This window comes from Urocitellus parryii, chromosome 5, assembly GCF_045843805.1.
Source record: "Urocitellus parryii isolate mUroPar1 chromosome 5, mUroPar1.hap1, whole genome shotgun sequence".
Classification (NCBI taxonomy): Eukaryota; Metazoa; Chordata; class Mammalia; order Rodentia; family Sciuridae; genus Urocitellus; species Urocitellus parryii.
Window position 1 is genome coordinate 162,070,647 of NC_135535.1, and position 25,048 is coordinate 162,095,694.

The 25,048-nt window shown below is 43.5% G+C and overlaps 1 protein-coding gene across 1 annotated transcript in view; it reads right to left on the bottom strand.

The window, feature by feature from the left end:
* Positions 1-19,323, bottom strand: part of Dusp29 (dual specificity phosphatase 29) — a 38,458-nt gene extending 19,135 nt beyond the window's left edge. The window contains exons 1-2 of the mRNA XM_026390210.1: positions 19,223-19,323; positions 6,677-6,910 (exon numbers count right to left, since the gene is read on the bottom strand). Coding sequence (XP_026245995.1) covers positions 6,677-6,876 — 200 coding nt within the window. The 5' untranslated portion in view covers positions 6,877-6,910; positions 19,223-19,323. The remainder of the gene's footprint in view (positions 1-6,676; positions 6,911-19,222) is intronic.
* Positions 19,324-25,048: the final 5,725 nt, after the last annotated feature.

Genomic DNA, 25,048 nt, shown 5'->3' on the forward strand with positions numbered 1-25,048 from the left:
CCTGGGTTTGAGAGGAAGGCAAGGACAGTATCTGTGGAGGGGAGGAGGAAAATAAGTAGAGAAGGCCCAGGAGGAGGGTCCTTCCTTCCAGCACTTCGCCTTGCCTTCATGCTAGGATCTTATGGGAAAAATATGACTCAGGGGTGTTTTTGTCCCAAGGCTGCCCTTGAGGTAGAAGGACCTTTAGTGGTAATGTCTAGCATCTGTGCTCTTTACTTTCCCCACACACTGAGTCAAATTTCTAGAATCTGCCTCATCTGTAATCCTATCTAACATTTTATACTCAATGAGTGTTCCACGCAGTGCACTGAGCATCTGAAATGTGTTAACACATTGAATCACATTTTTTTTGGTGGGGGGTGCGGTGGGAGGGTATTGGGGATTGACCCAAAGGTGCTTTACCACTGAGGCACATCCCCAGCCCTTTTTATTTTTTATTTTGAGACAGGGTCTTGCTAAATTGTTGAGGCTGGCTTTAAACTTGCAATTTTTCTACCTTGGTCTGGGATTACAGGTGTGTATACCAGGCCTGGCTTCAATCTATGTTTTATGGATGAAGCAATTGAAGCTCAGAGAGCTTGAGTGACCTGCCTAACACCACACAGAAATCACATTTGGGCTGGGCAGAGTAGCGCACATCTGTAATCCAAGTGGTGTGGGAGGCTGAGGCAGGAAGATTGCACGTTAGAAGCCAGCTTCAGCAATGGTAAAACGCTAAGCCACTCAGTGACACCCTCTCCCTAAATAAAATGCAAAATAGAGCTAGGGATGTTGAGCCTGTTGAGTGCTCCTGAGTTCAATCTCCAGTACCAAAAAAAAAAAAAAAAAAAGAAAGAAAGAAAGAAAGAAAAGAAATGAAATCCATATTTGGCTTCAACTTGGTGGCTCTGGAGTAGACAGATGCCCAACCATTTTGCCTGTTTCCATAAAGAGGGCCAAGAATAAGTTCCATCTTGGGGGAGGTCTGGCTTCCTTTAGGTCCCAAGAGTCAATGGCCTAGGCCTCAGGAACAGATAGGTAGGGGTCCTGGCTGCTCCAGACATCCACCTTTATTCCTGGGTCTGAACCACCTTTACTTCCAGAGCCTTGGCATTTGGCTTTCTGAGATGCTTTAGGGGAAAAGAAAACCTCAAATGTAAATATCAAGTTAAAACTGTGGCTTTGTGTGTGAGGAGCCAGCTTTGAGCTTTTTGTTGCTCTGGACAACAGCTACAAAGAGACCAAGAACACAGGTGACCTCGCCTGCTCACCCCCCAGGTTATAACCCCCATGTGGTCTCATTGGCAGTGGAATTCATTGTACTTCCAATAAGCCTCTGGGAGTATCATTAACCTTGTTAAGTGGCTGTCACAGGAGGGAGCCCTGAGCCGAGAAGGGGCCTGCAGCAGGCCATGCTGTCTTGGACTCTGTCCCCCAGCTGGTCATGTAGGTCCTACACACCTGACCATGGAGCCTGGACTGAGTGTCTGTGTTTGTCTTGGGGCTCGATTAGGCAGGGCTGGATTGAATTGAAAGGGAAGTGACAGAAGCAGGATTATAGTCAGCACATCTCCTGGTCTGGAACTCTCTTCAGCAAAAGAGTCAATTCAACTTCCTTGGCCTCGTGAAGGAAGTGGTCTCCCTGCATTCAGCCTTCTACAAGCTACCCCTTACCTGCCTTTCTGGATTTCTTTTTCACTAACAATAGTAACAAAAACATTTGCATTTATGTGTTGCTTTATGAGTGACAACATGCTTTTACATATCTTAGTTCTTTGAAGCTTCTCTGTAACTGAGATGAACTCAGACCCAGAAAGGTAAAAGACCCTGCCCAGAGCCACTACTGCTCACCAGGTGACTGTGGTAGGTTGTTATCATTTAGAATATTTGCTGTTCCTTCTAAGGGCAATTTATGCTTTCTGATCCCCTTAATGTAAGATGTTGGCATGGACTTGCTTTGTCCAGTGAACTCTAGGCAAAAATGGTTCATGTCACTCTTAAGTCAGGTTATGGTTTGCCTTTTCTCTCTCCTCCAAGGGAAAAAAATATCCCAACAATATGCCAGATAGGGTCCGATCCATCAGCCTAGGCCCTGGACTTGAGGGGCTATGGAGTGTAGTCACAACGGACCCACTGTGGACTGTAACATGTGTGAGAAATAAACCATTGTTGAGGAAGGCCACTGAGATGCCAGGGTGGCCTGTTGGATTAGCACAGCTAGTTGAAACTGACCCCACAGTGGTAGAGTTTGGATTAGTCAGACCTTCTGAAAGTGCTCTTCTTGCCGCAGTCACCCTCTGTATTCCAGATAAGTCACCCTATTTGTTCTCTCTTCTGTGTTTTCTCATTCTGCTCCCTCTGTCTGGAATTCCTTTGATATCCTATCCATCTTCCAAAACCAGGCTTAGAATTTATCTGCTGTGATCTTTCTTAGATTCATGATGATATCAAACACTTAAAGGAACACTCACTATGTGCCCAGTACTACTCTAGCACTTATTTTAATGCATTCAATCTTCCCCCATGAGATAAGTCCCATAAGGTTGCCTTGTAAAGTGAAGAGGTAAAATAACTTGTCCAAGGTCACAAAACTGGTAACTGGCAGATCCAAGACTCAGATCCCATTCTTTTTCCACTCCACTTCCTTGTTATATTTCTTTATATATCTTGTCTCCTCATCTATAAATAAAACGGTGTCTTTCTCTTACTGGTGACTTTTTTTTTTTATCTGGGTTTTGAGCATAATTTCTGCCACTTACTAGTAGTATGACCTTGGGCTGATCACTTAAGCCCAGCTGAGTCTCAGTTTCCTCTTTTTATTTCCCACAGTTCCCAGCAAGTTGCTCAGTAAATGCTTACTGACTGACTGAAAAGATGAACTCTCTGAGCCTTGGTTTTCCAATTTGTAAAATGGGAGTAATAATGGTATATCCTTCATAGGGTGGTTGTGGCATTTAAATGATGCCCAGCACAAAGTGTGACACATGGGTTAGAATTCAATACAGTGTAGCTGTTATTATTGTTGTTGTTACTATTATAAGCCATAGGCAAGATACATATAATATATAAAATATAGAGGGAAAAAACATACTTCTACAAAGGATCTGGTCACTGAGATGAGGTGAAGGGCAGGGAATAACATGGATGAAGACGCAGAGATGGTATAAGTCTTAACACCTTATTCCTTAATTCCTCTCCCCCGAACCCTCCCTTGTACATTTTTAGTTTGGATCTAGTGAAATAATTCTACATATGGAAAATAGTTATGCATAGAGATGTCCACTGCAGCATTGTTTATGAAAGTGAGAACATGGAAATAAGCAATGTGTTCAACAATAGGGAACCGGTTCAATGAACAATCTCCTGTCCATCTGGTACATTATATCTATTATAATTAAATGTATGAGGTGCATGCAATAAGGACGAATGCTTATGAATGAAGCCATGTGAAAAAGATAAAATGAATAATGGATACAGTTACAACTATATAAAAATGAATCACTCAACCAAAAACAATACTCTAAAAATCTAAGAAGAAATATACTAAAGTATTATTAGGAGTAGTTTTGCAATATGGACTTGGGAGATTGAAAAGTTTTCTTCCTTATAGTACCCACTGTTTTTATTACTATAGCTAATCTTTATGGAGTGCTCACCATGTACTAGAGACTGCACTATTTTATATATATATACTCACATAACCATGGAACCCTATGAGGAAGTTCTTTTACTACCCTTTTATAAGTAGGGAATTAATACTTTTCTGTTCATATAATGAACATATTTTACTTTTACAGTAAGAAAACAGATTTACTACATTTCTTTAATATTTCATCATTAAAGCTGAGAAATTTAGGTCCCTTTTCCTTTTCTTTTTGTCAATGTTATAATAGACATTATTGTGTATATTTCCTTATGTATTGGTACTGTTATTTCTGTGAATTATATTTCATATATATATATGTATATAAATATATATATATATATATATATATATATATATATATATTCACACACATAAAGTGTGTGTGTATTTAGTTTTCAGTGGACCTTTATTGTATTATATGTGGTGCTAAGAATCTAACCCAGTGCTTCACACATGCTAGGCAAACATGCTAAAACCCCAGCCCAATTACATTTCTTAAAGTGATATTTTTGGGTCAAAGTGAATGTTTACCTTTAAAAGAAACATTTTTTTTTTTTTTACAAATTTTAGACTTACAGAAAATTTTCCAAAATAATACAGTGAGCTTGGCATGATAATACACACCTGTAATCCCAGGAACTTAGAACTCAAATGACTGAGGCAGAAGGATTGCAAGTTTGAGGATAGTCTGAGCAATTTAATGAGACCATATCTCAAAATAAAATTTTAAAAAGAACTGGGCATGTAGATCTGTGGCAGAGTGCTTACCTGACATGCATGAGCCCCTGGGTTCAATCCCCAGTACCAAAGGAAAAAAAAATAGTGCAGAGACTGTTTGACAATAAAAGGAATGAAATAATACATGCTACAAGTTGGATCAACCTTGAAGAATATGCAAAGTGAAAGAAAGCCAATCACAAAAGGCCACACATTGAATGATTCCATTTATATGAAACTTCCAGGATGGGTAAACATATAAAACCAGAAAGTAGATAGATTGGTGATTGCCGGGGGGCTGGGGCAAGGTAGGGAATGAGGAGTGACTGCTTACGGACTCCTGGTTTCCTCTTGAGATAATAAAAAAATGTTCTGAAATTAGATAGTGACGATGGTTGCACAACTCTGAATATAATAAAACCACTGAATTGTACGCTTTAAAAGGATAAATTTTACGGTACGTGAATTATATCCCAATAAAACTGAATTCAAAAGAGAAAACAGTACAGAGAGTTCATGTGTACCCTCACCTACATTACCCTAATGTTCTCAACTGGGAAACGATTAGTATAATCATAGTGCTGTTATACTGTGGAGTATGAAAAGTGCAGAACAGTAAGTATAGTATGATTCCTTTTAAAAAAATGTTTAAACGATATGCAAGTCATTTATATGCAGGTAAGTGTTTCCTAATATTTGCAGGAACACACATTGAATGTGTGTTAGAATGTGTGTAGAAGCATGCATGTGAACTTAATATTGGTCAGCAGTAGAGTTAAGAGGGGACAAAGACAGATTATGCAGTTCTCTTTATAACCCCTATTTTGTTTAATTTGGTATAAAAAGGCATGTAATTTTTATAATTTCTCACATTTCAAAATATTAATGCAAAAAAAGAAGACAAGGAAGGGAGGTTGTCTGTTGGTCAGCTTTCTGTTGCTGTGACCAGACTATCCGACAAAAACACCTCAGAGGGGGAAAAGTTTATTTTGGCTCATGGTTTCTGAGGTCTCAGTCCATGGTTGTCTGACTCCATTGCTTTGGGACCAAGGAAGGCAGAATGCCGTGGCAGAGGAACACCACTCAGCTCAAGATGGATGCAAAGCGTGGGATAGAAGCCAGGGGACAAGATAATCCCCAAGGGCATGCCCTCAGAGACCTACGCTGTAGCCACACCCACCTACCTACAGTGACCACCCAGTACAGAAGTCCTTTGGAATGATTAATACACCAAGTGGATTAATCCACTGAATAGGTTACAGCTTTTGTAATCCAATCATTTCACTTCCTGCAATAACACAGGAGCTTTTGGAAGACACTTCATATCCACACCATAACACTACCCTTGAGTGATTCTCATGGCTAGCAATTTATCTCTAGATTTCAAGCAGGAAGATGTACATTAATATCACACACAGGGGTCCTGCCCCATCTGCCCCAAAGTTCTGGATGATGGAGTGGGAGGGCTTGGAGTGGTAGTTATGACGAAGGTTTCTGGTTTGGAAAGAACTGCACTTGAACTGTAGCTCTCCACTAGCATATTATGGGCATAACTCAACCATTCATTTTCCTTACCTTTAAAATGGGAGTAATTAGATAATCTTTTTTGTCGGGTTGACATGATGCTAAAATGAGATCATGCATGCAACGTGCTTAGTAAAGTGCCCAGCATACAGGGTTTTATAAATAATAGCCATTAGTAGTAGAAAGTAGTATTGACAGTAGGCATTTTTCAGAAAGGGGGATGGTGACAGGCTTACCATCCTTTCAGACACATAGGTTGGGTGTTCCTATGCTCTCCACCTGAGGATTGACTTCAGTCTTGTTGCTATTATACCCAGCTAAAAACATGGCACTTGCACTTCCCAGCCTCCCTTGTAGCCAGGGGCAGGGGGAAGTCCTGGGTGGGACTTCTCCTTGGAAAACTGCCCTTTTGGTTTTCCTTTTCCTCCACCTTTTTTCTTTCTAGATCCTACAGTTGATGACCAGAGGCATATAAGAAGTGTGGGACCCTGCAGCAACCTTGAGGAGGGAAGCCAGGCCCTCAAGATGGCAGAACAGAGCACACGAGCTTGGGTCCCTGCTGATCATGCAGTCAGCATGCCAGCCCCAGCTTGCCTTCCCCTGGACTTATATGCAAGAGAGAAATAAACTTCTATCTTGCTTATGCCCCTTTTCTGTAAAATGAAGATGAACCCAGCCCTAACTAATAGAATTCTCAGAGAACAACTCTGAAGGCCAAGGTGCTCTCCTGAGAGGTGTGGCGGTGACCTGGGGAAGAGCTGCTGCCTTCTCCTGGGCAAGGCCAAAGGGAAGGAGAACCTGGGTACTTACTCGTCACCAATGTAGAGCCTGGGCCAGACCTCGTTGACATGGGTGTACTGGGGGCTGCCCTTCCAGAAGAGACGCTCCAGCTCAAAGGCTCCAGGGGTGCAGTAGTCCTCTGTCTCCTTCTCCTCCTCCGCCTTCAGGGACAGCTTCTTGGCAGATGGGTAGACATTCTTGAGGCTTGTCTTCGCTTCTCCAGATGTCATTTTGAAGTGAAAGGATTTTCTTTCCTTTCTGCAGCTGGTCATGAGAGAGAGTCAGGATGGGGATTAGCAGGGAATGCTAAGGTCAGGAACAGGCATTACAGAAAGAGGTGGGAAGAAGCTGACCTTAAAATATGGCTGAAGAGTCCCTGGCTTGCTCTCCTCCTGCTTGATTATCCCAGGCCACACAGGTGAGCAAGGCCAGCCATGATGGCAGTTAAACAACACTCCTCAACATTCCAGTGTTTCCAGAGAGTACTGGGGGCTGAGGTCAATTTGCTGCTGACTCAGAATAGGCTTTGGGCTCACAAAATCCTCCCAGACAGCCAGTCCCTTTCCACCATGCTTCTAGACTTTACTCCCTCTTTGGTGCCTACTTTTTCTGTCATTTGATTGGAATCTGCTAGTTTGGCCCATTTTCATCTCAAATAGGAAAGTTCAGAAGCCCCTGGTGTTGCAGGACTGTAGCATGCTTGATAGCTGCAGGGAGCACTTGGCCAGCAGAAAGGGCACATGGCCAAGCCCAGAGCAGGTCTGTCCAGGTTCTGCACAGCCAAGGACAGAAGCAGGGCTTCAGAAGCCTTGGGGTGGGAGGCAAGCTGCTACAGGAGGGATAGCCAGCTTGTTAGGACAGTTGGGGTCATGTTCACGGCTCACACCAGGAGGCTGGCCATTGCTGCATTAGTTTATCAGGGAGTCAAAGAGATATTCATGCTAGGAGCTATTCTGTCTGCAGATTGAAACATGTCTGGAGAGCTTGTCAGGCTCTGCTAGTGGAATGCAGAAGAAGAGTTTCCATTGTCCCTGAGGAAATGAATTCACAGTGGAATAGGGCAGTGTGTGTTCTATGAGCCAAGTTAATGGCACATGTATGGCCAGACAGCCAGGGAAGGGAAGTTGTACTCATGCTCTGAGACTAGAGGGAAGGAGAAAAGGGTGAAATGACTGAGGAGTATAGAGATAGGCCTGTGGCAGGGAGGGAATGTTATTTACTTGACAAATACAGTCAGTCGTCCATATCCTCATGTTCCAAATTCATGATTCAACCAACAGCATTGAAAATATTCAGAAAAGAAAAACTGATCTGGTGTAGTGGTGCACACCTGTAATCCCATTGACTCAGGAGACTGAGGCAGGAGGACTGCAAATTCAAGGCCAGCCTGGGCAATTTAAGAGAGGCCCCAAGCAACTTAGTAAAACACTGTCTCAAAATAAAAATTGAAAAGGCTGGGGATGAGGCTGAGTGGTAAAGTACCCTTGGGTTCAATCCCTAGTACAAAAAAGGAAAAGGAAAATTGCATCTGTTCTGAACATGTACAGACTTTTTTTTACTTTATTCCCTAAACAATAACAACTATTCATATGGCATATATGTTGCATCAAGTATTGTAAGTAATCTGGAGATGATGTGAAGTATGCAGAATAATGTGCATAGGTTAAATGCAAATACTACACTATTTTATGTAAGGGATTTGAGGATTGAGTACCCCCAGATTTTGCTGTCCTGAAGAGGTCATGGAACCAATTCTCCATAATACTGAGGGAGGACTGTCCTTAAACTTATTTTGTCCCAGACGACTATTCCAAGTTCTTTACAGTTATAAATTCATTCAATCTGAATAACTGTTATAAGGAGAGCACTATTATTATCCTCATTTTACAGATGAGGAAAATTATAAATTGAGGGTGTTTGTAGCACATGGCCTTAGTCTGTTGAGAGGGAAAGTAATGGAGAATACAATGTGAGGAAGGTCAGGCAGGGATTTGAAGAATGTAAAAAAAAGGGCTAGTGGTTCCATAGACCAGTAGGATCAAAGACCACTCAGTAAAATTTGCAAAGGCTTCCATTTATTCAGGAACAGGACAATCTGAACATGAGTAATAAAAATAACTCCTGGGCTGGGGCTGTAGCTCAGCGGCAGAGTGCTTGCGTAGCATGTGTGAGGCACTGGGTTTGATCCTCAGCACCACATAAAATAAATAAATAAATAAAAATAAAATAAAAGGCATTCTGTCCATCTACAACTACAAAAAAATAAAAATAAAAAACCTCCATCAGCCAGGCACATGCCTGGAATCCCAGCAACTCAGGAGGCTGAGGCAGGAGGATCACAAGTTTGAGGCCAGCCTGGACAATTTAGGGAGACCCTGTCTTGAAATAAAAAATAAAAGTGGCTGGAGATATTGCTCAGTGAAAAGCGTCCTTGAGTTTAAGGCCCAACACCAAAGTAACAACAACTCCAGCAGACAGAAACACATGAAACACTTAAATGGTAAAGATACTTAAAACAATTATTTGCTGTTGGAAGGTGCTGGGAATTAGCTCATTATTTTGAGATGAATAAATGAAGGAAAACAACCTAACATTTATTCTTCCTTTCTGATAAAAACTGTACTGGGCAGATATAGGAACTTTTCTCTTTGAAAAGGTATTCCAGATAATAAAGAAGGAAGGAAGCACTATTTTTATAATTCCCAATGAACTGGGCCAGGCTCTGAACATTGACTGCTAACAATGTAAGAATAAGAAGAAATAACAGACATTATTTGCTTTTCTTTTTTTTTTTTTTTTTTTTTTTTGGTACCAGGGATTGAACTCAGGGGTGCTTAACCACTGAGCGACATCCCCAGACTATTTTTGAATTTTATGTAGAGACAGAGTCTTGTTGAGTTGCTTAGGGTCTCACTAAGTTTCTGAGGCTGGCTTTGAACTCACAATCGATCCTCCTGCCTCAGCCTCAGGATTATAGGCATATGCCACCGTGCCCAGCCATAATGTGCTTTCTGATGGAAGAACACACTGGTGAATCTCAACAAAGTCTTCAGGGTCTGGTTCTGATGGGACATTTGCAAGAGATTCAGAGGACCACAGGGCCTTATCTTAAATATTCACAGATGAAATGATACAATGTCTTGGATTTGCATTAAAAACAATATAGTTGAAAATGCAATCACATCATATTGGAGGGTGGGGTCTTGGTGGAGGTGTGTGAGGCAGGATTGGCTGTGGGTGGGGATAGTTGAGCTTGGATGGTGATTTCAAGGGTGGTACTATTTTTATGTGGGTTGGAAGGATCTGTAATAAAAATTTTAAAAGAGGCACTGGCCATGAGGTGGCGCACACCTATAGTACCAGCTACCTAGGAGGCTGAGAAAGAAGGATTGCTTAAGCCCAGGAGTTCAGAGACCTCATCTCTTAAGAAAAAGAATGGGTGGGGGGAGGAAAGGGATGAAACTACTGCTTTCAGGTTTGATTCTCTCAAGTCCATAGTTGATACCTTAAAGGATCATGAGCTAACTGTGTGTGTCTGTGGGGATCTTGGAAGCCAAGATTTGTGAGTGCTTCCTGCAACACACTGATTCCTGGGATGGGGTGGTGAGGGCAACGTGGAGCAGAGGAGAACCTCTCAGTGTGATGTAAAGACCACCCCTGTTGGGGTCATCTGACATGGCCTGAAAACAGATTCCTGGGCTGTACACTGGGGCCTCAAAGTCTGTATTTTAACAAACTCCCAGGAGAGTCTGACAATCACTCAAGGTTGATAATAATTGTTTGAGATGTGACTCAAAAGTCAAGGAGCTGCCAGGCATGGTGGCACACACCTGTAATCCCAGCTACTGGGGGGTTGGAGGCAGGAAGATCCAAAGTTCGAGGGCAGCCTGGACAAATTAATAAGACCCCTTCTGGGAAAAAAAAAAAAAGGGCTGGGGATGGAGCTCTGTGGTAGAGCATCCCTGGGTTCAATCCCCAATACTGAACTATATATGTATAATATACATATATTTTATACATACACACACACACACACATATATGCACAGAGAAAGCAAGTGTGCGCATGTATGTGTGTGTGTGTGAAGGAATAGTCGAGAAGGATAGTTAAGAGTGCTCAGTCTAAATGCTTTCCATTCTTCTCATTGAGGAAGGTCTGGCTTTCCAAAATTCAAGTGCAGGCCCTGAAGGAGAAAGGCTGGGCCACCTTGGTCCGAGCCTCCTTAGTGTTTATCCTTGTAGCCTCAGTGTCTGAAGTGTAGAAAGTGCTTGGGAAATATGTGTTGAACAAAGGAATGGTTTCGTGAGGGGTAAATGAAGGACAAAGGCCTGTGAGGCCTTGCTAGGGAACTCAGCCAGAGCTGCTGAAACAGGACGGAGGCTCTGGCTGATCCAGAGGCAGGTGCAGGGGTGAAAAGCCCAGAATAGGATGAACCCTGCTTCTTCCAGCCAGTGGTTGGTCAGGCCTGAACTTGACTCTGAGACCTGTCTGCTGGTGTTTCCAGGTGGGAAGGGAGAAATTATTTCAAGGGGTGGCTGAAGCTTCTATTGCAGGAACCAACACAGACGCCCCCCCCCCCAACTCCTAAGTTCATGGTCACAGCTTTCATTGCTGCAGGCCCATGGGGGCCTTAATTCCAAGAGGCCTGAAACTTAGCCCCTCCAGGTTCCCACTCTTCTCGTAGTGAAGTGAGTAGAAGCTGGGCACTGTGTACCTCAATGTGATGGTTTAGGCCCTCTGAACCCTGCCTGCCACTAAAGGAGGATTGGGAAGAGGCAATTTTAGGGAGATGCTGAAGTCACTTCCATTCTGAAACCTCTGCCTGTCTCTTTTGATCACTGAAGTTGACCTCACCCTGGGTGAGGCCAGTCCTCCTTCATTATACTGCGGAGAGAGCCATACCCGGCCCCACCTCTGTGCTGAAAGCCTCGGCTGGATTTCCAGACAGAGGAGGAAGTGGTGCGGTCTACCCAGAGCAACTTGGCACGCAGAGGGAGCTCTGGGATCTATTATCCTCCGTCGTGCCGATTTGATGGGGGAAGAGAACAAAGCATGGAGCCGTCCAGAAACCACAGACCTGTAATCTTTCCAAATCCTAAAGGCGGCTTGTGTGCATCCCTCTCTGCATGGCTCCCAAATCTCTAATTCCCAGAGAGGCCAAGAGAGTCTGTTTTCCAGATCACAGCCAGAATGGAAGGGGAAGACAAATCTGTTCTGTTTGGTTTCCATAGATTCGACCCAGAGATTAACTGCCAAGGTCTTTGTGACACATACAATATCAATCACAGGCTAAAATGTCATAATGAGAGCTGGGCAAGATGTCAAGAGAGGCCTCCGGGTTCCTGTTGCAGCTTCATGTTTAAAGATTTGGTCCTGAGGAATCAAATGCGAACTCTGAGGTCTGCTTGACCTATGTGAGCATCTTCCTCGAGGGTAGACAACGTGTCCCCTTCATGGAGGGGCCAGGCAGATAACATAGCTGAGGGAAGTGTTTAGATGTTAAAAAAAAAACACAAGCAATAACTTGACTATTGACCCTAAGCTAGACACGTTAGGGAGTGGTAGAGACTGTGGTACAATAAAGAGTAAATGTCCCCTCTGATGGTGGCAGCAGCTTGTCCTTCCATGTAGGAATATAAGCCCAGATTTTCTGATTTTATGCAAAGCCAGAAAGTCAGATTTTTGCAAGGAATCTATTGATTTCTAAGCGTAGGCAGCCATAGCAGATGATCTTCTTGCTGTGTCAGGTGACTGAGCATTAGTGGACAGTTTCCTTACATACAAGTGGCTTTCGACCTCAAGCAGCTGTGTTTCCCTGCTGGAAGGTATTTTTTTGGTCTTTAAGTTGGTCAGGAGGAGCAGAGTTAACACTCCAGAAGTTATCATGAACAAGGGGCAGGAGTTGGTAGATAAACACTCCAGCTTCCCCAACCCTGAGTGGGCCTGTTTTAAAGTTTTCCCCACACATTCTCCCCGGAGGCCTTTCTGTGTGCTAGAGCCCGTAGTTACCCAGAGAGGTGACCTGCTCACTTACATCCTTCCTCCTCTTGGGATCCCCACGCCCCACCCACACTTCCTGGAGCACCCTGCAGATAAACAGTTTGCACCCAGATCCTGGTCTTGGGGTCTCCTTTTGAGGGAATTTAAACTAAGATAGGGCTAAAAAATGTAAGGATATGGTGTGTGCCTATATGAAAACTTTATGTTAGATCCTATAAATATACACAATTCTTACTTGTTAACTAAGGGTAAAAATTTAAAGAAGAAAAAAAGAAATATATTGTGATAGCAGAGAATGTAAGAGGCTGAGCAGTACTCAGACCACTAAAGCCTGAGTGTCGTTTCCTTCCATGAAGCAGCAGCCTTGCTTTGGAGAGCTATTTCCAGGAATTTTTGATGGCACAGCTTGTATTTAGTTAAAGGTTTCCTTTGCCCAGGAGGAAATATTTTGATTTGCATTCAAAACAATAATTTTGATACTAAACATAAACCCCAAACCAAAATTTTATATCATTTTCTTGTTTCTTAAACTAGAAAAACAAATAAACAAACAAAGCATCAAAATGTTAATATTGTGGATGAGTGGTGGGTTCTTTTTTTCCTGTTTTCTATTTTGGGTTTCTTTCAGAAAATAATCATATTTTACAATAAACAACCATGTCTGTATTTCTTAACTGTGCTAGCCCAACAGAATAGTCTGGGTTCCCCCTTTGTTTCTTGCTGCGGTGACAGGGCCTGCTCCATTCTCTTGACTCCTGTAATCACCGAGGACACTTGGATTTACCCATGTCATTCCCCCTGAGTATCAGTTTCTTTGATAAAATAGAGCTGTAACTGGAAGGGTAAAGATGCCTTTTAAAACAAAACACAAAAAAAATCCCAACCTGTAGTATTCGGTTTTCTAAGGTGGAAGATGGGAGAAGTACAGTGGAGAGATGCATAATTCATTTCAGTGGGAAAATTAAATTTCTGAGTGGAGCCCTTGAGTCTGCAGAGACTGGACAGGAAGCCGTGCTTAGGAAAGAGCTTGTAAAGAAAGTCTGTCATTTTTAAGACCCACAGTACAGGCCTCTTACTTAACAAAAACACCGTTTGAGGGTCCCTCTGACAGGAGACCTAGGAAATAGTACAGAGAACATATTGCTCTATGTAGTAAAACAAGAGTTTTTGAGTTTTCTAGAATATTCCAGAAGGGATATGAGAGGGCCCTTTGATGGGTGAGGGTTTGGGACCAGAGACTGCATAAAGAGATTCCAGGAGATAAACATCCAGCAGCTAGTGTAGCAGGGAATCCCAAAGTCAACGTGGTGATGCCCTCTGGCTGCATCAGCCCTCTTGCTGTTACCCTAAACCTTCTGCAAAACTGTTATACACAGCAGCCATGTTTGTGGTGGTTCTGAGAAATAAAAGAAAAAGTCTTGTACCAGTGAAGAGAAGAGACCAGAAGTTTATGAAACAACATATACAGTATGTTCCCATTATTATACAAAAATACATGTCCAAAAAGTTAACACTGGCTATATGCTTGTTTGAGGCCAATAAAATTGTGATTATTATTTTCTTCTGTTTTTTTAAACACATTTTTTTAGTTGTAGATGGACAATATCCCCGTTTCATTTAGTCTTTTTTTTATGTGGTACTCTGGATGGAAACCCAGTGCCTCATACATGTAAGTCAAGTGCTCAACCACTCAGCTACAACCCCAGCCCTTGTTTTCTTCTTTTTAAGTAACCATCTTTTCTAAATTTTCTGTGGTAAACATGTATTAGTTGAGCACATGGAGGGATAAAAACAAAAGTTCTATTTTAGAATTATTCTATATGTAGAAGATGCTCACCCTAAACCTGTGGGCCAAGGCCGAAGAAGGCAGCCCTTGGGACAAGGCCTGGACAATGTTCCTCACTCCTCTCTTGAGGCTCTAGTTGCCTTCCTGTAAAGTGGGAAACTCAGAAGGCAGGTCTTGGCCTAGAGGTCTCTGAGGACAGGATCCAGGCCTCAGTTGTGTTAGGAGGGCAGTCTAGGCCCTCGTATTTCCTGGGAATCCAGGGGAAGTCCAGGCTGTGTGGGTCCTGAAACTCATATGATTTCTTTAAGAAAAAGAAAACAGGTATAGGGCCTCAGAAGAGACTGTTGCAAGTGTGGGGTTCTGAGGCTAAATCCCTCTGGAAACTTCTTTCCTTTTGATTTCAGATGCAGAGGGCAGTACCCCTCTCCACCCCCACCCTTTGATGTCAGAGCCAGCGACTTGGACTTCCCCTTAGCCTAGTGTTTGTTTAGATTAAATCAGCCAGCATCTGGGGAACTCTGTGGGGGTCATGGTGGGGATGGGAAGCACCATCAGTTCCTCCTTGACTTGATTTCACAAGTTAGACCCTGACCTTCCTCCAAATCTTTGCTCACGTGTACCTGTGCCCAGGGCTAGGCCAGGCCAGTGTGAGAAGGGATTCAGGCAGAGGTGAGACAGGCTGGACCAGAGAGGTCTTTTCCTTCTAGAGACTTTTGGCCTAGTAGACCAGTCTATAATCTAATTTTTGGAAAAAAAAAAAATTGCCTTCCCTCCTAAGGTATTCTGTTATCTGTTCACATCTATGTTGCTAATGCATTGGGGTTGTGGGGAAACAGTCTGCACTGAAACGTGTGTACACCACACATCTTCCACGACACCACCCAAGTCGGGCTTGGAATGTGCTTTTAAAGAAGGGGGAGAGTAAAAGCGTTATTGTGGTTGGGTAAATGACTGTTAGTAGAGTATTACCTACTGCTGGGGTGTGGAGGGGGATGGAATTTGGCAGCAGTATCCATACATAAATACATACATATTTTTAATTTGCTACAAGTCAGTACTTGTCTTTATTCATTTAAAATCTACCCAAATGATCCCAACTAGAAAATAAAAGTTGGTGGGTTTTTTAAAAATTAAAACTTGGATATGAAAACCCAGGAATTTTTTGTTGCCTATAATTTAATTCTTAATGTATCAGACATAATCCAAGTTTAACAGATTTTTTTTCCTCTTTTGGATTCTGGCAAGTATGTTAACAGGAGGCAATTATGTGAATTAATATAAAATCCTTTTATTAAAAAAACAGAAAAGCCTTCTTTTAAAAGGAAATTTAATATTCTTTCTACGATGGCGTTGATGTCATGAACTTGTTTGATTAACTCTTCAAATGGTTTCAAAGCGCTTGGGGGTGGTAATTTATGAACTCCTAATTGATTTACCCAATCTTGGTTTGGCAGAGATGGGCCTCCCGGAAATGTGAGGAGGCCAGAGCCTCACACTCGCTTTCCTTCTCAGACAGGGGAGCGGACTGGGATGGACATGTGTGCTATGGAGAAGGAGCTCCAATGAGGGAAACAAGGGCCTTGATGTCTGACCAGGCCAGATGTGGTTCCTGACTCCTGAGCACCTGGGCCTTGGCTTCCTCTGGAGATTCTGGAAACACTGCCGGCCGCTCACAACACAGGGACTCTTTAAGAACCATTTCCCACTGAGTGTCATCTCAGAACAAGCCTTCTTTGGGGAAGGGCATGGGGTTTCCTACAGTGTGAGAGTGTGGCCTTCACTGTGGGCCTCTCTTCCTCCTGTTCTAGGTCTCTCTTCCTCACTAAGCCTGTCTATGGGTGCCATAAAGTTCAGGCTGCTTCTTTTTTGTTTGTTTTAATATATTTTTTTTAAACTGTAGATGGACACAATACTTTTATTTTATGTGGTGCTGCAGATTCAACCCAGTGCCTTAGATGTGCGAGGCCAGTGCTCTACCACTGAGCTACTGCCCAGCCCCTCAGGCTGCTTCTTGCTGCTATAGAGGCTTGTAAAGAAATTGAAGCTCTGGCCAGACACAGGGAAATGATCACACAGGTGGTTATTTCTGTTGTGTGCCAGTTATGATGTACTCTCTAAACCTCCTTTTTTAAAAAAAATATTTATTTTTTTAGTTTTTGGAGGACACAACATCTTTGTATGTGGTGCTGAGGATTGAACCCGGGCCGCACGCATGCCAGGCGAGCGCGCTACCGCTTGAGCCACATCCCCAGCTCCTCTCTAAACCTCCTTGATGGGGAATTACGATCCCCACATTACAAATGAGAAAATGAATGAGGGTCAGAGAGGCTAAGAAGCACTAGACCAAGCTAGTAAGAGGGTGCAATGGATTCTCAGTCCAAGCAGCCTAGCACCCAACCTGGGTCAACAGATAATTCACTATTCCTGATCACAGGGCGTGAGTTCCAGAGAGTGAGCCTGGGCCTTTCAATTTTGCATGCTCCCCTCCCCCGTGCAGAGTGCAGAGTGGCATGAAGTCATGAAAAGAGCCCTCACTGGCCCTGTAGCCTCACATACTGGGCTTTAGCTTCCTCGGGTGTTCAATCCATCTCACTGGTTGTTGGAGTAAATGAGATAATCTAACTCTTGAAGCATCAACTCAGAATGTTTCATGGAGCAGGATCATGGAGGCAGCAAGGAGGTCAGCAGAGCTGTGCTTTGAGTCCAATAAAGGGAAGGACGAATGGAGCCATTTGGCCAGGGCAGAGGGTCTCTGTATGGAAGTTGTGGCAGAGGAGATGGGACATAAATGAGCCTGAACATCCTCTTGTGGGTGATGGGTCTTATTCACTCCTGTGTGAAGTGCAAGGAAGGGTTTTAGGAGTAAGGGAAAGGACTCTCTCTGGCTAGTTAATATCTAATGGCCATATTAGGCTGCTATGAGTCATTATTTCCTCTTTACTGTGGAAGAGAAGAGCCCAGAACCATCAAGGGTCATCAGAAGCAGAAATTCAAATACCGTCAACTCTGTAGTCAGGCCGAGGAGGACAAACAGAGCTTTGATCCCTGGCCCTGGCCCTCAGTGCAGCTGTTCCCAAGCCCAGGCCTCCCTGGGGGAGGGGCCAGGTTGGAGCAGCAAAGTGAGATGCCCCTAATGCCTCTCACCCTGTCAAGGGGCTCCAGGCCTCAGTGTTGACACCATCAGACTCTAAGACACATTGGATTCCAGGCCCTAACACCATCCAGGCTGTATGACCTGGAGCAAACCACTTAATTCTTTGTGCCTCCATTTTCTGATCTGAAAATGAGGTCAGTGACGACCATCTGTCATAGAAGAAAGGAATTAATACTTAACAGGGAGAACCCTTAGAGCCATGCTGGGTACATGGGTAGCACCAGGAAACATTGCCAGTTCACAAGCACTGCAGTGTCTGGGAAGGCCAGCCCTGGCTCTGTGGACGGTGGAGGGCAGCTTGCCCCCTTCCCAGCTGGACCCCTCTGGGCCTCAATAGGGTTACCAGGAAATGTTAATAGCCCAGCCTCCAACTTCCAGCCTCCCTTATGCTTCTTATCTAACCTGGAATTGACAACAGGCACAGGAAAATCACCTTCAGTCAGGATCCCAATTCCTCTCCAACCCAGATGTTGCTCTAGGCTGAAATGTCACAGTTCAGGACTTCCAACTTATCAGTGGCTGAGGACCCGTGCCTTCCCATCATACTCAGCACAGATCGCTTTCACCTCTGAAGAGGCTTCAGGACTAACTGACCTTCCCCTAACTCTCCCCCTTCCCACCCCAAGTCCAAGGCTCTTGCCTTGTAAAGGACTCAGCTGAGAAGCCCTTTAAGTGTTGCTTATAAATGTCAGAGTCCTCTGATTTATTGGCGGGGCCAAAATGATTATCTCATGATGAAAACAAGGAGGAACCATAAAGAAAATGTCAGGACAACAGAAAGAGCAAGAGCATCCATATTAGGGACCCGCAGGGGCTGGTGGCCTCTCCAGACATGCTCCTCACATCCCCTCCCTTCATTCTTGGGAGTTTTCCCCCTTCAAATATTTTGAGCTTTCCTAAACAGTCAGAGCCCTGTAGTCTCAACAGTTTGGGGTTCCAGGCCTGTGAGCGACATTTGGGGCCACAGGCAGGACAAGGATACCAGAGTCTTATTGGAAAGCCCTGAGACACAGGGCTCTTCGTACCCACACACGGTGCTGTCTTGGTCCTGTGGCTCTGTCCCTCCATGACCCAACCCCCCCATCTCTACCAGGGCAGCATCACCCCCAGCCCCGTCCTCCCACTGAGACTGGGAAAATATTCATTAAGAGTCTGTCCGGATGATGCTTAGCATTACTCAGAACAGACGGAGAATTCTTATCCTGGGGATTTATGTACTTCTTTGTCATTTGTGCCGCCCTACACACAGTCCAAATCACTCCAGTGCCTCTATTTGCCCTGCCACACACCCTCCCGAGATTTTTGCCTCTCCACAGGCTAAACAGACAAATGTTGGAATGTGAAATACAATACAATGATGAATAAAGGGTAATGGGATGAGCTTTGACCCATCCCGTTACCCTTTAGAAATGGCCATCGAACTGAAAATAGATTTAGAAGGAAGAAGATGGAGAAAATTCCATTGTGTCTCTGGAAAATGCCGGGGTAGCAAGAAGTCTTTCATACTGAAAGGATGTCAGCTGTTCTCCACAGCTCCAGAGCAGAGGAAAGGGGGCTTCCAGTCCTCACTCCCAAGCCTCCAAAGAACACTTGGATGAACCCAAGAGGTGCCAGCCTCCCCACCCAAGGGCCTTACCTGTGTGCGCTGGGCCTGGCTGGGTCAAGAGGTACTGGGGCGCGTGGCAGCCACACACCCGGCCACCCTGACTGGAATCAGAGGGCCTATTTTTAGGGTCAGATCTGCTGACGCTGACCTTGTTTGCTGTCCAATCTGAGAGGAGACCTGCAGCATTTGCTTGCAAAATGATTCGCCAGTGTGACCTGAAACCTTTGACTTAGGAAGTCCTGTACCTGGAGCTCATATGCTGTTCCCAGTATAGTCACAGATATAGGACATATGGCCACCAGGGCAGAGACAGGAATTTCCCAGCTTTGTGTTCTTGGGATGGACAAGGCCAGGTGTCTGGGGGCCAGAATGTCCTAAAATGGCTAGTACAGGGGAGGTTTGTCTGCTGGCACATAACTCATGGCACAGCTGGGAGCATCCAGCATGGAGAAGAACTCTCTGTTCTAGTCTTTTCTGAGCATGTGTAGAGCCATTGCTGAGGGATTGATGGAATGGACGCCATACCATGCAGAGTGATATGACATTCTGAGAAAGACTCTTAGCTTGGTGATAGTTTGCATTATGCTACTTCCTCTGAGTCTCTCCACCAGGTTCCCAACCCTTCTAGGCTTCAGTGAGGATAAGGATCATAATGCCATCCTCTTTTGTTGTTATGAGAATTGAATGAAAGAGGTCTGGAGATATAGTTCAGTTGGTAGAGAGCTTGCTTCAAATGCACAAGGCCCTGGGTTCAATTCCCAGCACCACAAAACAAAACAAAACCCAATAATAATAATAATAATAATAATAATAATAATAATAATAAAATGAGATAAAGATTCGAAAGTAGTTAGTACAGTGCCTGATACATGGTAAGCATTTAAAAAAATGCTACATAGTATTAGTATGCCGAAAATATTCCCAATTTAACATTCCCAAGTCATTTGCAAATCTCTTTTGTTTTCTCCTCTTCCTCTTTTGGGGAGGGTGGGTACTGAGGATTGAATCTAGTAGTACTCTACCCCTGAGCTATATCCTATTTCCCCAACCCTCTTAAACATTATTTTCTTTTGACAAGGTCAAAAGTTGCCCAAGCTGGACTTGAACTTGCGGTCCTCCTGCCTTAGCATTTTAAGTAGCTGGACTTAAAGATGTGGCAAGTTTCTCTTCTTGGCTGTTCCTTTTTCAGTCTCCAGCCTCATTGACTCCTTATGGACTCTTTTTATTTTATTTTATTTTTATTTATTTATTTATTTATTTTTTGAAAAAACTTTTTCAAGAAAAGATTTATTTAGCTTACACTTTTAGAGCTTCAAGGTTATGGCACTGGCATTGGCCCAGTACTGGTGATGGTGATTCTTACTGGTAGAATTCCAAGGCAGCACATAGCATCATACAGCAAGAGATAGAGAGCATGTGTGTCTATGTCTGTGTCCCAAGCCCTTCTTCTTCTTCTTCTTTTTAAATATTTTTAGTTGTAGGGCTGGGGGTGTAGCTCAGTTGGTAGAGCACTTGCCTAGCACTTGTGAGGCACTGGGTTCAATCCTTAGCACCACATAAAATAAAATAAAAATAAAGGTATTGGTAGGGAGGGGGAGCATGGGAGTAATAGACAAACTCTAGATAGGGCAGGGAGTGGGAGGGGGTTAGCAATGATGGTGGAATGTGATGGACATCATTATCCAAAGTACATGTATAAAGACACGAATGCTGTGAATATATTTTGTATCAACTAGAGATATGAAAAATTGTGCTCTATATGTGTAATAAGAATTTTACTGCATTCTCCTGTCATATATAAATTAAAAATTAATTTTAAAAAGTATTGCATCCATCTACTATAAAATATTTTTATTTTTTATTTTATTTATTTTTTTAATATTTATTTTTTGGGTGTAGATGGACACAACACAATGCCTTTATTTTTATGTGGTGCTGAGAATCGAACCAGGGTCCCGCCCATGCTAGGCAAGCACTCTACTGCTGAGCCACAATCCCAGCCCTAAAAATATTTTTTATATTTATTTTTTAGTTGTAGTTGGACACAATACCTTTATTTATTTATTTATTTATATATGGTGCTGAGGATCAAACCCAGGGCCATGCATGTGCTAGGCAAGTCCTCTACTGCTAAGCCACAACCCCAGCCCCAAAAATATTTTTAAAAAATATTTTTAGTTGTAGATGGACTCAATACCTTTATTTTATTTATTTTTATGTGGTGCTGAAGATCAAACCCAGTGCTTCACCTGTGCCGGGCAAGTGCTACCACTGAGCTACACCCCCAGCCCCTCAAGCCCTGCTTTTTAATGCTGAGGGACAGGGACAGAATCCCACACATTCCCCTTTAATTTTCTAGTAAAATTAGGGCTTGCTATAGTTCCTTATAATGAATGACATGGTTCTATTCTTACCCATCTCCTTGTCACCTGCTTTGGGGGCATACTTTAATGTGTGAGACATTTGGGGGGGAGGTGAGGGGCACACCATTCTCCTACATCCTTCAGTTAATATGTTTTTTTATGTTGAAGTCATTGTATTATCCTTTGCAGTTTTATTCAGCAAACCAAGACCCTCCTCACAACTTGCAGGGTTATTACTGCTATTTTTATTTATGTGATTATTTATATTACTGTTATTCATTGTGAAACTTCTGGATTACTTAGCTTTTGTTAATTTCTTGGTGCAAAGAATATTTACAAGGAAAAGACACCGAATCTGAGTTTGCAATGAGGTCAAAATATCAGGATCTAAATATCTCTGTGTATCTCTGCTTCAAGTGCTGGAGTCAGAACAGCAGGGTCAAAAGACTCTTCTGCAATCATCCTAAGAGCTAAGGGAGTCAGACAGAGAAGCTGGAATTGACAGAGACTAGAGAAAGATTTCTTTCTAGCAAGGAATCTGAAGGGAAGTCTCAGCCCAAGTCAAGGGCTGAATAGACCAGAGAAGCCTTTGAAGATTTGATGTGTCAGTGGCAGAAAATGAAACATCTAAAGACATGTGAGCTAGCTAGCTAGGTGATGGACAGACGGATAGACAGACAGACAGACGAAAGGTAGTATTTCACACCATCAGGAGGATCTTCAAGTAAATAAAGTCAAGAAAAGAATTTGGGAGGTTGCTGGATTATAGCCTCCTTTAGAATAAACCCTAAATATGATTGACCAGAAAAATGATGAATTCCCTTCCTGCGCCTCTCCCAAGCCTTCACACATTATGCTAAAGAGAGAATAAGAAAGATGGAGAAGAGTGGAAAAGCCACATCACAGATTACAAAGAACTTCAGGAAGTCCTGGGAAGATTTAATCAGAATATAGTGGGGGTGTGTATAGGGGACATCTGGTGTGTCTTCTAATAGCCAGAGGAGTGGCCTATAAGAAACAACAGCATTCTCTGTATACGTCTAAGTGCAGAGCTAGGGGATGGGTAGATACCCCAAAGCTGCCTCATGGGGAAACAGCCAGCATACCATCCTGCTGGAATGGGAGTGAGCCAGCAACCATCAACTGGAATCAGAGATGTGTCCAGCTGTTCCCAACTCCAAGGACATTCCCCCAGAATGTGTGCAACAGCAAGCTCCACTAGTGCAGGAAAACATGGTCCACTGTGACTTTCATGTAGCTTTTTAGGAACTTGACCTACAGCGGTGTTTGACATGGTACCACCATCCCTTCTTTGATCCATGTGATTTTCCTCCGCAAACTCCTTTTCTCTAGAGTCGGCTTTTCACCCTCTTCTTTCTCTACTTTCAGAGACTGGCAGACACTCTTCTTTGTTCAACTTCTCTGGATCAGAATCCGATTTAGCCTCAATGTCAAGGTGAGAGAAGCAGAATGTTCCATCTCCAAAGATGCTCACATCCTAATCCCTGGGACTTGTGAGTGTATTATATTACATGGCAAAGGGGAATTAAGTTGCAGATGGAATTAAGGCTACTAATCATCCAACCTCAAAATAGGGAGATTATACTGATTATCCAGATGGCCCACGTAATCAGAAAGCTGCTTAAAAGTGGAAGAGGGAGGCAGAAGAGAAGGATTATCTGATATGAGAAGAACACAACTCCCTGTTGCTGGCTTTGAAGACAGAAAAAAGGATCTCATACCAAAGGACAGCTTCTCTTCCTGGAAGAGGCCAGGAAATGGATTCTTCTCTGGAACCTCTAGAAGGAAGATTCTGCCAGCACCTTGATTTTAGGCTCATGCATAATTAATCAGCTCAGGTTGCTGTACTGACCTACCATAGACTGAGTGAAAATCTATTTCTCACAGTTCTGGAGGCTGGAAAGTTCAAAACCAAAGTTCCAGTAGGGTTCACTTATGATGAGGACTCTTTCCTGGCTTACAAATGGCCACCTTCAGGGCTGAGGATGTGGCTCAAGCGGTAGCGCTCTTGCCTGGCCCAGGTTCGATCCTCAGCACCACATACAAACAAAGATGTTGTGTCCACCGAAAACTAAAAAATAAATATTAAAAAAATTCTCTCTCTCTCTCTCTCTCTCTCTCTCTCTCTCTCTCTCTTTAAAAAAAAAAACAAAACAAAAAAAAAACAAATGGCCACCTTCTCCCTGTCCTCAGTGTGCAAGGAAAGCTAGTGATCCAGGTCTCTGGAGTATTTTTCTCTTCTTACAAAGTCACCAATCCTATCAGATTAGGACCCTAGTCTTAAGACCGCACTTGAACTTAATACTGTCCTAACACCCTTATCTCTAAACACAATCATGTTGGGAATTAGGGCTTTCACAGATGATTTTGGAGGGACACATTCACCTTATAGTACCCAGTGAGATCTGTACAAGACTTCTGACCTATAGAACTGTAATATAATAGACTTGTGTTATTTTAAACCACTAGATTTGTGCTAATTTGTTATAACAGCAATAGGAGGCTAATACCTGAAGTTTACCATTCTCCACTCAAACTTTTCTGAGTCCAAAAGATCTAGAGCCTTTAGGGCCATATGTATACCTGAATGTGTTTGGTGGCTGAGTCCTGCCAGAGCCCTGAGCAGAGAGATCCCTGCCAACACAGCCCAGGGTCCAATGGCTGGAAGTCCTCCGCTGTCCTAGAGGTCATACTTTTCTCTCAAATCAAAACAAAACAAAACAAAAACAGAACCTGGCATTGTAGCCCATGCCTATAATCCCAGCTACCCAGAGACTGAGGTAGCAGAAGTACATGTTCAGGGCCAACCTGGGCAATTTATAAAGATCCCCGTCTCAAAAAACAAAGACAAACAAAAAACAAAGCAAAACAAACAAACTGAGGCCCATGCTTGGCAGGCTGCCCAGAGGCCTTCCATCTCAAAGGACATTGCACCCCAGCCGAGGTCTGGGTCATTACACCCAAGTCCATTCTGCTGTGGCCTTCATGCTCTTCTCCCTCACTGGCACCCTCTGGCCTCACTCCCACTCACAAGGCCATTGTGTGGGATGGAGGAGAACAGGACAGAAGGGACCACAGCACAGAGAAGGAGGCAGCTCCACAGTCAATATACAACCTCCTGTTTTTCAAAACTTGTCAGCTGAGCCCCATCCCCAGAGAATTTCCCTTCCTGTCTATCCCTGTGCCTGCCATGTTTGTGAGGCTCCTCTCTGGATGTGCTATTGCCATAGCCGCCTTTTTCAGCATCCATGGTCTCTCACCTGCCTCTCTAGTGATAATGTCAAGAGCCTCTGGATTCATCTTCCCTTAACACAAAGCAGAGGGGTCCAGTGTCCTCTGTCTCTACCTCTAGGTAGACTAAGCCCAGGGACTTCTCTTTCTCATTAAAAAAGGCCTCCAAGTCATTTTCCTATAACTTATCCAAGAGGAGAATTTTCTAACACTCCTAAAGAGGATCATCCGTAGATCCTGG